Source organism: Pyrus communis, chromosome 6 (assembly GCF_963583255.1).
Source record: "Pyrus communis chromosome 6, drPyrComm1.1, whole genome shotgun sequence".
In the NCBI taxonomy this organism is placed as follows: domain Eukaryota; kingdom Viridiplantae; phylum Streptophyta; class Magnoliopsida; order Rosales; family Rosaceae; genus Pyrus; species Pyrus communis.
Genome location: NC_084808.1, coordinates 25,932,782 through 25,948,845, shown reverse-complemented (window position 1 = coordinate 25,948,845; position 16,064 = coordinate 25,932,782). Strand labels below are relative to the sequence as shown.

Here is a 16,064-nt window from a genome sequence, read left to right as displayed (position 1 = left end):
ACATATAAATAAGGTAAATACAAGTATTGAGTATTAATTAGTATTAATTAATTCTGTCCAAGAACGAGCTTTAGAGAGTGGAAACTAATTAAGAAAAAGGTAAAAAGCTCTTTGTACGAAAATAAGTAGCTCGTCAACTGCTCGTCAACTGCGACTGCTTCCGATACGAGTACTGGAGAAAAAACGCGAAACATACGTTGTTTTGGGGCCCATTTGTCCTTTACTTTCTATTTTTTAGCACAGAGCTCGTCTCCTCTTCTCATCAATCATATCAAGCCTGCCCAAATGGACTCAGAAGCTTCTCGCGTGCGCTTGACTCACTCAGAGCTCACACACACACACACACACACACACACACACACACACATATATATATATATATAGGTATGTATGTAGAAAGGTCGTTAAGCATCAATCTGAATCCCATCTGTTTTAGACGGTTAAAACCGAAAACTGGAAACTAAATTTAAACTTGATTTCCAGAAATGAAGTTCGGGAAGGAATTTTCTGCACAAATTTAAACTAAATTCACACGGGGCTCTTATAAATGCTTTGCTTCTAGTAGATTTTGGTCAATGCACACAGCAAAAAGAATTTGAGTGGTTTTATGTACACCCAAGTTTCGTTTTTAGACAATTTTGATTTTTTCACACCTAATTTTCTCTTACGAATTTGAGTGCCTCTTATAAATGCTTTGCCTCTTATAAATGCTTTGCTTCTAGTAGATTTTGGTCAATGCACATGGCAAAAAGAATTTGAATGGTTTTATGTACATCCAAGTTTCGTCTTTAGACAATTTTGATTTTTTCACACCTAATTTTCTCTTACGAATTTGAGTGGCTCTTATAAATGCTTTGCTTCTAGTAGATTTTGGTCAATGCACACAGCAAAACAAACGATATTATCTACACTAAGATAGTGGGATAGTAGGTTAAGCCTCACTATTGCTAGCAATAATGTGGTTCAAATTCGCCTTTGGTGAAAATCGAACCTAAGACCTCTCACTTACAAATGAAGAGGAATACCACTAGACCAAAGTACAAAGTAGCACCAAAAATAATTTGTTAAACTTCCCAGAATACACTTCTTTTACTTTTTATAAATTTATTTTTCTCTAGACACCCATTCTGCCATTTGACTTTCCACCACCAACATCACATCCTCGACTCCGCCTTCAACGACGGAGCCTCAGGAATCTCATTAGCAGCCACCAAAATTAATAGAAAAAAAAATTACATAAATAAAAATTCCAAAGTTAGGCAGATAACTTCATCATCAGAGCATAAATTTTACAAATATTTGGTAGACAAACTTGTTGATGAATTTGATCTCCTTTCCTCTAAGACTATCTCCTCGCCCGTGCGCTGAGTCGGTTCAAGCATGAATTATTTGACCCCATTCGAAGGAACTGGCTCATTGTCCAGAGGATACGCACCTAAATTATAACTCTTTAATAATGCAAAATTATATTAACTTATTACTTGGTTGTGGTCCTTTGTGTTGTGTGGGATTTCTCACATGTTCAAGTTTCAAAATATCAACCTTTTTCTAAACACTGTATCTTTCTGTTCTTTTGTTTCGTAGGCTGAATTGTGTATGGTATTAAGTGACGGAGTCAGCACAAGGTAATAGATTATTCATAATTCTAACAACTTAAAAAATTTATGCATTTTTGGTTTATTGTATTTGATCGTATAAACGGTTAGGACTACAACCTCTTCTTCTTGTTTGTTCTTCTATTTCTTTACCGTCCATGTTTTTTCTCTTTTATTGTGTGCGGCTCTATTGTGCGCACCAAATACCCAACGAAATACTTTGACAAACCTCTACGTAACATAGTAGTTGGTGACATATATTGACATGAGCGGAGTTAGTCTTTTCTGTCGTTCCATAAGTGATATTCTTAAAATGTGATCAGAACAGTTTTGACAAAAGAAAATGTTTTCATACGATGCCATGCAGCCAATCCGGTTTGAGTAGTCAATTGATTATCGTGGCAGGCAGGTCCATGCTACTATTTTTTTCAGGTGCTATGTGAAAAATGAAAGAGTGAGGAACCTCACCGGATCCTTTTTATGAGGATTTCAAGAATCTTTAAATTACATCTGTTTATCGTATATCGTGCGGTAAAAAAATATTGTAATTTTTTTAGTTAAAATTGAATATAAACAGTATCTGACGAAAACTTGTCGTAGGATGTATAATGAACGGATTGAAATGCATCATTTTTTATGTACTTTTTCTTGGGTACTTTCACTTTGCAACAGTCGTGGTTGAATACGATTCACCGTACGACTTTCTTGCTAAGAAGATTATCAACTTGTGATTAAATTAAAAAGAATTTTAACGAAAAACTTCCGGTATTGTTTACTTTAACAAAAAAAATTATATTTTTACACTAAAAAGTCAATCATGGTACTATTTAATTTACCCTTTGTTTTGTTATTATCGTTAAAACTTAAAGTTTTGAAGTCATTTTAATTAGTTTTCCTTAAATTAAATCATCACTATTATATTTGCCTTGAGCAGTAGGGTTACGATTATAATATGGACAATTGGGTCTGGCGTTGCTCACCAAGAAATTGGTCAGTTGAAAACTTGAAAGCGAATGAAGAAAAGAGGCAAAACAAGATGTCGTCATGTAATTAGTTTGTAATATTGTCATTTTGACATTTAGTTGCATGTAATTTCTTTCAATCTGGCTAATGAGAACCATATATCCTTAGTAATAATGTAAGTTGCAAAAAATGGTGTACCACTTGGTCAGCACTCGAGGACATACCTCATGGGAGTACCTCATCTTCAATAAGTTGTTACTGATGTGGTTTTAGCGTACAAACTTACTATAATAACTGTTCATTTTCTTAAAAACCGACTATTTAGAATTTATTTTTGCAAAAAATAATTAAAGTATACATAATTCGTGTATCAAATAAATAGATAGTTTTGATACCAAGTAATAATTGTATGATGAGTCGTCACTTTATTTAATGTTATGAATAGAATCAAAAGATCTTCTACTTGATAGAATCTTTGCAAAATACAATCTTATGATGATTAATAAATGAATACTTTCAATTAGGCCATAGTAAAACTACGTTAATCACATATAAATAAGGTAATACAAGTATTGAGTATTAATTAGTATTAATTAATTCTGGCCAAAAACGAGCTTTAGAGGGTGGAAACTACTTAGAAATTATAGAAAAAGAAAAAGGTCAAAAGCTCTTTGTACGAAAACAGAAAATTCCGACACTCATGGAAAAGTTAGTCGTCAACTGCGACTGCTTCCCCTACGAGTACTGGAGAAATGCGACATATACGTTGTTTTGGGCCCCATTTGTCCTTTACTTTCTATTTTTTTAGCACAGAGCTCACTCTCCTCTTCTCATCAATCATGTCATGCCTGCCCAGATGGACTCAGAAGTCTCCCACGTGCGTTTGACTCACTCAGATTTTGAAAGCTACTTTCCATATATATATATATATATTTTATTATTATTATTATTATTATTATTTATTTATGTGTGTGTGTGTGGGTGTATGTATATATGCATGTAGAAAGATAGTTAAGCATCAATCTGAATCCTATCCGTTTTAGACGGCACTGGAAACTAAATTTAAACTTGATTTCCAGAAATGAAGTTCGGGAAGGAATTTTCTGCACAAATGGTGCCGGAATGGAAAGACGCATACATGGACTACGACTATCTAAAATCCCTCTTAAAAGAAATTCAAGTCTGCAAGCAAAGAAACAACCCCGACCCACCGGCCGCCGCCACGCCCCGCAGCTACGGCCTAAAGCGGAGGCTCACGTTGTACAGAGCCTTCAGCGGTCTGACAAAAAGTAGGCACACCCACCAGCCCGCCAGCCCGTCTTCCGCCTCCGACATTGAGAGCCAGGCCATTCTTGTCAACTCCGTCAACGAAAACGGCTCTGAGAGCTACCAGACGATGTTTCTGATGGCGGCGGAGGAAGGCGGAGTTCAGGAGCTGGAGTACTTCAAGAGGCTTGACGACGAGTTCAATAAAGTGGACAAGTTTTATAGGTCGAAGGTTGACGAGGTGATGAAGGAAGCTGCGGTTCTTAACAAGCAAATGGACGCTTTGATTGCGTTTCGGATCAAAGTGGAGAACCCTCAGAGAATGTTTGATTGGTCAGGGGAGATGACTCGCCTTGCTTCCGATGTTGCCACGTCTACAGCTGCATTGGCTGCCGCCACCCCACGCAGTGCCAGAGCAAGCAGTAAGTACACTCATAAGCACTTCTGCTAGAAGGGCTTAAAAACATGTTAGAAATTTTATCGAAAATTGGAAGCGGTAATTGCTAATATTGTGTTTACGTCTAAAATTGCGTCGTTTTAACATTGTGATTTGCGAGCAGGGCGGGTACTGGCTATGGATGCGATTGAAGAGAGCGGATCAAACAGTTCGGGTGACGAAGAAAAAGAAGACAAAAAGGGTGGAGACGTTGAGATGAAAGTGAAGAAGTCGGAGAGCGGGAGAGGCACTAGGCCTGCGCCACTAGATATACTGGACCAAGTGACAATGAATCACATGGCTGAGACGCCGCGTTCCACCATCAAAGGCTTCCTCAACGTGGCTCCACACACGGAGCTCAAGTTCAGCAGGGCTAATCTCAGCAAAGTTGAACAACAGCTCAGGGGCGCTTTCATTGAATTTTACCAGAAGCTTCGGCTTCTGAAGAGCTACGGGTAAAAGATATAACGACTTTGGGGCACCTAATTTGGTTGGTTTTCCTTCTGTTTTCTTGACTGTGAAGCTAACTTTGTTATCCGCGAATGAAACAGATTTTTGAATACGTTGGCTTTCTCAAAGATCATGAAGAAATACGATAAGGTGGCTTCGAGAGATGCATCAAAATCTTACATGAACATGGTGGATAACTCATACCTTGGTAGCTCCGACGAGGTGAGGATTCTTCATGCGTGATGCTAAAGAGAGGAAAGATTACGAGTTTCTGTTCATAGTTTTAATTTCTTCATGTCATTTGCCACTACCGCAGATTACAAAGCTTATGGAAAGGGTTGAAACTACGTTCATCAAGCATTTCTCGAACTCCAATCGCCGAAAAGGAATGGCGGTCTTGAGGCCAAAACCGAGGGTAGAAAGACATCGGATAACATTCGCTATGGGTAAGGTCTCTAGCTTAATCAGTATAGTAAACTTTCTTTCACTGAACAAGGACAATTTCGGCATCAATTTGTTTCGTCTGAATATGTTTACTCAAAAACCTTCAGGTTGCTTTGCTGGCTGCACAGCTACCCTCATATTAGCCCTTGTTTTGATCATTCGTGCTCGAAATATTATGGATAATCCGGAGAGAAGTAAATACATGGAAAACATGTTTCCTCTATACAGGTGACTAACCCTATGCTTTTCTATTCATTCTAAGTTTCCGAAAAAAGGGATAATACTGAATTTTTCGTGACATGTTATTCTTCGTTGCAGCTTGTTCGGATTCATAGTTCTCCACATGCTTATGTATGCCGGAAATATATACTTTTGGCGGCGGTTCAGAGTCAATTACTCTTTCATATTCGGTTTCAAGCAAGGAACCGAGTTGGGATACAGAGAGGTCCTCCTTCTGAGTTCTGGTCTGGCAATGCTAGCACTAGCCTCTGTGCTCGCAAATCTTGACATGGAGATGGACCCGAAAACCAAAGATTACAAAGCGCTAACTGAGCTTCTCCCACTCTTCTTGCTCCTGGTAAGATCATATTATTAGTTGAACTATTTAATTTCAGCTGCATTGGCTCATCAAACATCTAGAGATTATACGCTGAAACTAAATTCTTCTTATGCAGCTTGTGATTGTGATATTATTATGCCCCTTCAACATCATATATCGCTCGAGTCGCTACTTCTTCCTGGTTTGTGTGTTCCACTGCATCTGTGCTCCTCTCTATAAGGTAAAATTCCACAGCAGACACCTTGATTATTCGAGTTAAAAACTATAAAATGTAACTCGGTTGGACATTCTAATAGAAGTTTCGATTCCCTTACAGGTCACACTCCCGGATTTCTTCTTGGCAGATCAGTTAACTAGCCAGGTGCAAGCCTTTAGAAGTCTGCCATTCTACATTTGCTATTATGGCGGGGGAGACTACAAAGTCAGAAAAACAACTTGCAGATCAGATGACGTCTTCAAAATTGTTACTTTCATCGTGGCGTGCGTTCCATATTGGTCCCGCCTCCTTCAGTGCATCCGCCGTTTGGTTGAAGAGAAAGATCCAATGCAAGGTTACAATGGACTGAAATATTTCTTCACCATCGTAGCTGTCAGCATGAGAATAGCCTACACTCATAACAACGACGTGAACTGGAAAATTCTTGCTGGGATTTTCTCAATTGTTGCAGCTATCTATGGAACATACTGGGATCTTGTCGTGGACTGGGGACTTCTGCAACGCCGCTCCAAGAATCGATGGTTGAGAGACAAACTCTTGGTCCCTTACAAAAGCGTGTACTTCGTAGCCATGGTGAGTGCTCTTGATTAGTGGTTCAGATTCACAGTATGACAGTATAAGTTTTACTGGCGATTTATACAATGATTAAAACATTGCAGGTGTTGAATGTGCTGCTGAGATTTGCCTGGCTGCAGACAGTTTTGAATTTCAATGTCTCCTTCATGCATACACAGACAATGATCTCGGTTGTGGCGAGCTTGGAGATAATTCGTCGAGGGATATGGAGCTTTTTCCGGTTGGAGAACGAGCATCTCAACAATGTCGGAAAGTACAGAGCATTCAAGTCAGTGCCACTGCCCTTCAACTATGATGAAGACGAAGGCAAAGATGAGTAGGCAAAGCAAATCGCAAACATCTCAAATTGTCTACAGGCTGCTGAAACTTTTCTTCTTTTTCCTCCCCCTTTCCATTCATTTATTGCTGCAGCTGAATGCAGAGTTGCATCTGTAGTTCTTTATTTTTTCTTTTATTTTTTGGGAAATTTGTAAACGGAATTTGTTACATTTTACGTAATGCAATCGCCTTGAACAAATTATACTCCTACGACTAATAAGCACTCGTGAATACGAACCTTTCGGTATATACAGTTTCTTATAAACCAGAACCAGAGAATTTTGTTCAGGAATCAGGATCAACAACGAACAAGGCGATTCCATATGTACAATTACGAAATGAGCATTTATATGCTAATTGTGAATTGTCTACAATTAAACACAGATCGCACATTTTTTCTTGGTTTGCCGCTTCGTTATACTCGGGTGCATGAATGGAGCGAGACTTTCATGTTTAGTCATCCTTGTCGGCGTCCTCATCGTAGTAACTGAAAGGAAGAGGGACTGACTTGAAAGCGCGGTACTGGCCTACATTGTTCAAGTGCTCGTTCTCTAACCTGGTTAAATTGTACACGTTAATCTCTCAAGCAAAAGTTACTTAAAGGATGCAACAACTGAAGACAAAAAACAGTAAAAAGTCTCAATGTTGAATTTCATGAGAAAAATATACCTGAAGAAGCTCCAAATGCCACGACGAATGACCTCTAGGAAGGCGATGACAGTTGTTATTGTCATTTTATTAACGGTACGCAATTTAAATTCCAACACCAACTGCATCCAAGCAAGTCTCAATACCACATTCAAGACCTGCAATGGATTTCCATAAACATATTGTGAATTAATAGTAGAAATTGCAACATAGAACCCCATAACTCTCGAATTCAGTCACTTTAACCTTACCATGGCTGCAAAGTATACGATCTTGTGTGGAACTACAAGTCTATCTCTCAAATACTTGTTCTTTGATGTCTTTCGCAGAAGGCCCCAGTCCATTACAATGTCCCAATACGTATTCATTGTCGTTGCGACAGCTGAGCTAATCAAAGCTAACACCATCCAGGATGTCTTTCCCTTTTTCATTTCATAAACAGTTCGTATAATAACTGCAACGATTGTTGATAAGTACTTTAAACCATTGCAAATGTACTTCACATCCTTCTCATCACAGAATCGACGAATGCACTGCAAGACAAGATACGCTATCTTTAAGTGCATCTTTCCACACAGAGGACTAGATCTTCCAGAGATTATACGAAATTATAAGCTAGAATACAAGTGATACTATCCATCTCCATATTCATTTTCATTGTGAATAAGAGTGGCACACGCCTTTGAAAACACTAGAAAGAGAAAAATGTAATGAGACCTGTAGGAAGCGCATCCAAAATGGTACGACAGCAATAATGAAATATAACGTATTGTAGAGACCGTGGCTACGGCACTTGCTTTGCCTCCTTGAAGATTCTCCCAAACCGTAGTAGCAAACGTATAACACAAAACTCCTCAGCGCTTGCACCTGAGATCAGACAAAAGCAAAGAGCCTACTCAAAACAGAGTTGGGAGTATTTACTACTTAATACCAATAAAGTTATAAGGGGGCTTTTATACCTGGCTTGTAAGCTGATCTGCCAAGAAAAAGTCTGGAAATGTCTCCTGAAAATTTGAAAAACAATCAAGAAATCACGCTATTTAGCTATATCGTCTACTTAAATATCCAAATTGTTATCCCATGCATTACCGGGTAAAGAGGGGCGCATGTGCAGCGGAACAAGGATCCAATGAAGAAGAAACGACTTGAATGGTATATAATTTTGAAAGGGCAGAAGGTGATGGCAATTACCAACTGCACAGAGAAAGGTAACACACATCATTTGCACAAAGTGAGAGGCACCAGGCTATAGTTCATGGAAAAGGTCATGCAGCAGAAATCAATTGTGCTAATCAAGTTCAAGGGACGCCACAATAGATACTCTAGCACTTCATAAATCTTACAGCAAGTAAACCCAAGGGAACCAATTCTGTCACTGTCTTGTATTTTTCAGCACTCAAGTCCAAGTGTAAGTTTGCCAGGAAACCACCCAATGAAAGTACTGCAAGACCAGTGGCAAGGAGAAAAACTTCGCGGTAGCCCAGCTCCGTTCCTTTCTTGAAACCAAATATAAAGGCATAGTTGACCCGATAACGCCTCCAGAAATATATATCTGCAGCATACATGAGCATATGTAGAGTGATGTATCCAAATAAACTGCAAGAAAACCCACTTGCATATTAGAGAAAAGACAGGTCAAATGAATAAGATAATATTGAATTTTGAATGTCTATTTTTGTATATGTGTGTAACTTACAAGGAAAGCTCATATAAATGAGCGGAAGAAAGGAAAGCAAAACATAAAGAAAGAAAAAGCAAAGCATGAAACATGGAAGCATAAAACATGGAAGGAAACATGGAAAAGTAAAAAGCAAAGTATGAAACATGGAAGCATAAAACATGGAAGGAAACATGGAAAAGTAAAGTTTCTTCCAATACTCCCCCTCAAGCTGGATCAAAGGGATTAATTGATCCAAGCTTGAACAAAAGACGTTGAAAATCAGCAGAGGGTAATCCTTTTGTGAAAATATCCGCAAGTTGATCATGACTGCGCGTGTAGTGAGTGTCGATCACCTTGGACTGAACTTGATTTCTGACGTAGTGACAATCAACTTCAATATGTTTAGTTCGCTCATGGAATACAGGATTCGATGCAATGTGCATCGCGGCCTGATTATCACAGTGTAGGGACATGGGTTGTTGATGAGGAAAACCTAAAGTCAACAGAAGGCTTTTGAGCCAAATAAGTTCACAAGCAGTGGACGCCATAGCACGATACTCTGCCTCTGCACTAGAGCGTGCAACAACACTTTGTTTCTTGCTTTTCCAGGTAACTAGGTTGCCTCCCACAAACGTACAAAACCCAGTGGTAGACTTGCGATCGAGAGAATTGCCTGCCTAGTCAGCATCGGTATAGCCTGAGATCTGAGTGTGACTATTGTTGCGCATAAGAATTCCTCTACCAATGGAACCCTTAAGATAATGTAGCACACGATGAACAATCTTCAAATGATCCATGCTTGGAGAGTGCATAAACTGGCTAACAATGCTGACAGCATATGATATATCAGGACGTGTGATAGTCAGATAAATGAGTTTGCCAACCATTCTTTGATAGTAACTTAAATTGGGAACTGGATCACCGTGAGTTTTTAGCTTCAAGTTGCTATCCAAGGGGGTACGAGCAGGCTTGCAATCTGTCATTTTTGCTTCGTGAAGAAGATCCATGACATACTTGCGTTGGTTGAGGAAGAAACCCTTGTGAGAGTGTGCCATCTCGATGCCCAGAAAGTATTTGAGAGTGCCAAGATCCTTGATAGCAAACTTGTTGTTGAGATACTGTTTAACAGCATTAATCTCTGACATATTATCACCTGTCACAATTAGATCATCAACATAAATGAGCACAACTAGTTTACCCACTAAGCTGGAACGAACAAATAGGGAAGAATCCGCAATACTTCGACAAAAACCAACCCTTTCCAGAACATGACTGAGCTTGGCATACCATGCACGTGGACTTTGCTTGAGACCATAAATGGATTTATGGAGTTTGCACACCATTTCTGGATTGTTTGATTGAGGATGACCTGGGGGTAGCTTCATGTAAACCTCTTCTTCAAGTTCACCATGCAGGAAAGCATTTTTAACATCCATTTGAAAGAGAGGCCATGCATTGTTAATTGCAACCGACAACAATACTCTAACAGTGTTCATTTTTGCCACCGGAGCAAATGTCTCTTTATAATCGACGCCATAGGTTTGTGTAAAACCTCGAGCAACCAAGCGAGCCTTATTCCTTTCGATTGTGCCATCTGAATGAAACTTAGTTTTGTACACCCAACGACTCCCCACTGCCTTATTTCCTTTTGGAAGTTTCACTATAGTCCATGTGTTATTTTCATGGAGGGCTTGAAGCTCCTCTGCCATAGCATTTCTCCACTCACTATAAAGATTGGCTTCTTGAAAACTTTGAGGTTCTCGAGCTTCATTAATGGCACTTAGGAATGTAGCAAAAGAAGATGAAACTTTGCTATAATCAATAACATCAGTCACGGGATACCTGGCAGTGTAGGTCACATAATCATGCAACTTGGATGGAAGTTTCCTCTCTCGTGCAGGATTGCGACGAACTGTAGGAGATTGAACTACAGGTATTTGAACAACATCATGGTTGGAAGGATCACTGGAGGGTGCAGTGTGAATCTCTGATGAGGAAGGGTTTTCATCTTCAAGATGTTCCACCGAGTGAAGGTTAACATCATCCGGCACATGATCACTAGGAGTGCATGTTGCATCTTCTCCGTTTGGATATGGAAAAGGAAATAAGTCCATCAAATGCTCCCCCTGTCTAGAGTAATCCAGTGATTGTGAGAAGTAAGGAACATGTTCTTCAAATTTAACATCCCTTGAAACAACCATTTTTCTAGTTGTTGAATTATAGCACTTGTAACCTTTTTGGGTAGATGAATAACCTAGAAAGACACATTTGGCAGCCCTTGGGTCTAGCTTGTCACGATTTTGAGTTTGAATGTGAACAAAGCATGTACACCCAAAGACTCTCAAATGGGAAAAGTTGATCTTTCTATTTTTCAAGACCTCATAAGGTGATTTAAAATTCAACACTTTACTAGGCAATCTATTGATGAGATATGCTGCAGTAAGGACTCCTTGAGACCAAAACTTCTTAGGCACATTCATGTGAAACATAAGAGCTCTAGTCTTCTCAAGTAGATCTCTATTCTTCCTCTCGGCCACCCTATTTTGTTGAGGTGTTCCAACACAGCTTGTTTGGTGTAATATACCATGCGTGCTCAAGTAGTGTGACATGTTATGAGACATATATTCTGTGCCGTTATCTGATCGTAAAATATGAATTTTTGAAGCAAATTGGGTGGCCACAAGTCTATGAAAATCTTGAAAAACTTCCATCACTTCACTTTTAAATTTCAAAAGATACAACCAAGTAATCCTTGTGAAATCATCCACAAAAGTCACAAAATATTTGTATCCATCAAAAGACTCTATAGTTGGTCCCCAAACATCGGAATGCACAATTTCAAAAGGGTTACTAGCCCTAGACAAAGAGGAAGTAAATGGTAATCTAGTAAACTTAGAAAAATGACAAACATCACAAGGACTTGTAACTTTGCACATATTTGGGAACAAGGTGGATAGAACTTTTTCAGAAGGATGTGCTAGACGTTGGTGCCAAAGTTGTTGTTCTTGAGCTAAGCTTGAAGTGACTTGAAAAACCTTGGGAACTTGAATATGCTTGGAAAGATAGTAGAGACCATTTAAGAAAAATCCTTCACCAATCGTCTTCTTGGTGACTACATCCTGAAAGATCACATTTTTGGGAGAGAAAATGGCAAGACAATTTAATGAGTTTGTGATCTTGCTAACAGATAAAAGTTGAAAAGGGAATGAGGGAACATAAAGAGCCTCAGACTCGACATCACTTGAGATCAAATGTATTTTTCCTTTTCCCACAACCATAGCATTTTTTCCATTGGCAACTGACACTTGGGATGGAATAGAAAATTTTTCAAATTTATGCAAGTTTGTAGACTTGTTAGTCATATGATCAGTGGCTCCAGAATCTATAATCCAATAATCATGCACATTACCAATGCTGAGAGCAGTTGAGAAGGAGTGTAAGATACCTGGGATGTCCCTTTGTACCACGCCTTCATTTCCAGCCAGGAAGCCAGCAAACTGTCCTAGTAGTGTAGTTTGATTGTTGTCACACTGATTTAGTGGTCCTTCACTATCTCCAAGACCTTGTTTCTTGTGAAGAAACATAGCAAACTCGTTGATCAGTGCAGCTGGATTAGTGGTGAACTTCAGTGCTCCATCAGAAGAAGTTGTGGCAACATGATTTGCCTTGTAAGAAGGGTTGTACGAGCCTTTCGAGACACCTTTGTTATCCCTAGGCAACTTTGGTTTTAACTCTGGATGAAGAATCCAGCATCGGTCTCTTGAGTGCCCACCAGCATCACAATGGCTACATTTTAAGCCAGTTTTCTTTCCTTTGTAGCCTCTCTCCTCACCAAGTTTTTGGTTAGAGAAGTAAGCCCTAGCTTCTGGTATATTTGCCTTCATGTCCAAGGTCATGACTTTCCTTTGAACCTCTTCTCTTTGAATTGTGGCACACACACTTGAAAAAGAAGGCAGGTCGGGATTCATGAGGATATGGCTTCGAAGATCTTCGAATTCAGGGCTCAGGCTTGCTAGGAGTTGGAATATTTTGTCTTCCTCGGCTCTTTTAGTTAGCACAGCAGCGTCGATGGTGTGTGGTCGATACACATTCAGCTCGTTCCACATAGTGGTCAGCTTTCCAAGATGTTGCACAAATGGCTTCCCTTCCTGTTGCAAACCAGCAATGTCCTTCTTTAACTGAAACACTCTAGCCGCATTGTTCTGATTTCCATACATTTCCTTGAGATTTTTCCAAAGAGTCATGGAGGATTCAGCATAGCTAAAAATTTCTGCAATCTTACGATCCATGGAATTGAGTAGCCACGACATGACCAACTGGTCTTTGCATAGCCAAGCATCATACTCCGGTGAGGTAGTCTCAGGCATTGGAATAGCACCATTAACATAACCAAGCTTTGATCGTCCTCCCAGAGCAAGAGAAACTGCTCTCTCCCATGGAAGATAGTTAAACTCATTTAGCAAGACAGAACTAAGACGTTGATTTGGGTTGATATCAATATCTAAGTGTGGTGATGGTGGAGTAGCATGAAAGCCGTCTCCTTCCAAATTTACTAAGCTTTCTTCAGCCATGATTGAAGGACAAGAAGCTCACAAATCTCTCAAGAGAACACCACAGAGACAGGCCGGTTAGGGTCACTGCTCTGATACCATATTGAATTTTGAATGTCTATTTTTGTATATGTGTGTAACTTACAAGGAAAGCTCATATAAATGAGCGGAAGAAAGGAAAGCAAAGCATGAAACATGGAAGCATAAAACATGGAAGGAAACATGGAAAAGTAAAAAGCAAAGCATGAAACATGGAAGCATAAAACATGGAAGGAAACATGGAAAAGTAAAGTTTCTTCCAATAGATAACTTTTCGTAGTTGAATACCAGAAGGTTAGCGGTCACCTGTAAAGTGGGAAAATGTTTTCCACGTACTCTGCACCCTCCTCCTTATCCAGTAGTTTTCGAGCTTCAATTCTTAAAACAATAGCTACCAGTAGTGCAATTGAGCAGCCAGAAAAGAAACCTGAAAGTTAAAATGAAATAGGAATTAAATTATTTTCTTTAACAGAGAACTAGGAATTAACAATTGGAGACTCCATGACACTGCTACATGTTGCAACGGTCATATTTCTAGAAGAAGGTGGAGCAAAAAAGGTCAATTAGCACTTTTACTACTCTTACCGGAGAAGAATGTTACACTGTGCCTTTCTCTTTTAGCTTTTGGCCTCAGTGACTTCATACCTTCCCTGCGATTTGAGTATGAAAATTTTTGTATGAAGGTAGTCTCCACTCTCTCCAACAGGTTAGTGACCTATAAAGAAATAAAAATGAACCGATAACTTACAAATATACACCTCTTCAACATGTTTACAGGAAGAAATGATTAGAACTTGAAGATCAACAAAGCAATAGAATTCTGAATGCTGAAATGATTAACAATAGAAAAACAAGAAATACATCTGACAAACCTCATCAGAACTGCCAACATTAGAGTTGTCTACTATTAGCATGTATGATCTGGCCGCTCTCCTTGATGCAATCTGTGTTATTAGAATGGATTTTTCATCACAACACTTTGCTTAAATTCAAATTGAGAATATGGAACTCAAAATTTTGACACATTTTGGTTTGAAATGTATGTCTTACCTTCTCATATTTTTTCATAATCTTCGAAAATGCTGAGAGGTTCATAAAACTGGTTCATCCATTTGCAAAAGTATAAGTACATAATACTGAGTGACAACCCAAAATGCAAGACCATGCATCCAAAGTGGAAGGTATGCTGACGCAATTACTATTTATCACCTGTAGTGCTTTAGCAGTTGAAGCTGGTGGTAAAATTGAATGAACGCAGCTCTTAAACGTTCTTCCACTCTCTTCAGCTCCTCTTTATCAAAGCTCAACTCTTCTTCCCTAGTGTCCTTGAAAACACCTTTTATGGTCGATATTGGAGATTCAAGCGTATTGGTAATCCTCACATGCTCAAGAACCTCCATAGGATCTTCTTTTTGGGTATAGGTTTTCAATAACTCTCTTCCGTCACTACTAGAATTCTTGACATGGTTCGGATTGACTTCTGAACCACCAGTGCTTGGTTCTCGTCGATGCTCCTCATTTACTTGCAATCCAGATGCCAAACCAATAGGCTCATTTTCTACACATTTGGCAGGAAACTTGAATTTGTAAGAATTAATTAAAAGATTATTGTAATCGTCAACCAAAGCTTCATAATTAACCACTCTCAATTAAGTGTATCATCTATTAATATGCTTGCACTGCATGTATTACACACACACACACACACACACACACACACACACACACACACACACACACATATGCGCACATATAACACAAATTGATCATATATCTCCACTTACCTAAGTTGTCATCTGCACTTGACTTATTACTTGTCAGGTGTACTGCAGAATTGTTATGTCTCTTTGAACGAGAGCCGTATTGATCAAGCTTCTTGACTTTTAATCTCAGTGCAACCAAAGCCTCCATTTGCTTATCCAGATTATTTGCTTCTTTCTTCACCTCCTCCACTTTATCATTATAAAAGGTATTGACTTTGTTGAGCTCTTGATCGAGTTTTCGGAAGAATGTCGCCTCAATATCTCCTCCTTCTTCGGATTGCCTCAGAAACTTGGTCTTGTAAACCTCTCTGCAACCGTCTCCCTGCAATGTGTTGACATCGATTACTTGGTCCTCGATATCTCCGTTGCTCCGGAGACTGCCAGATTGTAGCTCAATCCCACTGATGGTTCTGTGCGGGGGAGAACGTCCCCGCTCAAAGTCTTTGGAGGGTGTTACGGAGTACTTGTTTCGCTTGTATTCTCTGAGCTCCCTTAGTATCCTCTTGAGACCATTGTAATCCATGTAGGCTTCCGCCCACTCAGGCACCATTTGTTTCTTGAAATCTTTGCCGAATTTCAT

The 16,064-nt window shown here is 39.3% G+C and overlaps 2 protein-coding genes across 2 annotated transcripts; one reads left to right on the top strand and one right to left on the bottom strand.

The window, feature by feature from the left end:
- Positions 1–3,600: 3,600 nt before the first annotated feature.
- LOC137737852 (phosphate transporter PHO1 homolog 3) lies at positions 3,601–7,017 on the top strand. The gene is made up of 9 exons (XM_068477420.1): positions 3,601–4,246; positions 4,385–4,715; positions 4,812–4,932; positions 5,027–5,156; positions 5,262–5,382; positions 5,473–5,731; positions 5,829–5,933; positions 6,030–6,503; positions 6,590–7,017. Exons 1-9 carry the CDS (start codon positions 3,640–3,642, stop codon positions 6,824–6,826), a joined length of 2,385 nt encoding a protein of 794 aa, XP_068333521.1. The 5' UTR covers positions 3,601–3,639; the 3' UTR covers positions 6,827–7,017.
- Positions 7,018–7,277: 260 nt separating this feature from the next.
- Positions 7,278–16,064, bottom strand: LOC137736471 (phosphate transporter PHO1 homolog 10-like). Its single transcript, XM_068475735.1, has 13 exons — positions 15,506–16,064; positions 14,931–15,279; positions 14,772–14,820; positions 14,594–14,665; positions 14,307–14,436; positions 14,028–14,148; positions 8,816–9,068; positions 8,562–8,666; positions 8,432–8,476; positions 8,190–8,339; positions 7,724–8,005; positions 7,544–7,630; positions 7,278–7,373 (listed from the first exon to the last, which is right to left on the bottom strand). The coding sequence occupies exons 1-13, from the start codon at positions 16,062–16,064 to the stop codon at positions 7,278–7,280; spliced, it is 2,298 nt and encodes a 765-aa protein (XP_068331836.1).

Coding starts and splice junctions, on each gene's coding strand:
- LOC137737852 (XM_068477420.1), top strand. CDS start 3,640: ATGAAGTTCGGGAAGGAATTTTCTGCACAAATGGTGCCGGAATGGAAA. Junction 4,933..5,026: donor ACCTTGGTAGCTCCGACGAG/GTGAGGATTCTT, acceptor CCACTACCGCAG/ATTACAAAGCTTATGGAAAG. Junction 5,934..6,029: donor TCTGTGCTCCTCTCTATAAG/GTAAAATTCCAC, acceptor ATTCCCTTACAG/GTCACACTCCCGGATTTCTT.
- LOC137736471 (XM_068475735.1), bottom strand. CDS start 16,064: ATGAAATTCGGCAAAGATTTCAAGAAACAAATGGTGCCTGAGTGGGCG. Junction 8,340..8,431: donor CAGATCAGCTTACAAGCCAG/GTATAAAAGCCC, acceptor GTCTGATCTCAG/GTGCAAGCGCTGAGGAGTTT. Junction 7,631..7,723: donor TCGTATACTTTGCAGCCATG/GTAAGGTTAAAG, acceptor AATCCATTGCAG/GTCTTGAATGTGGTATTGAG.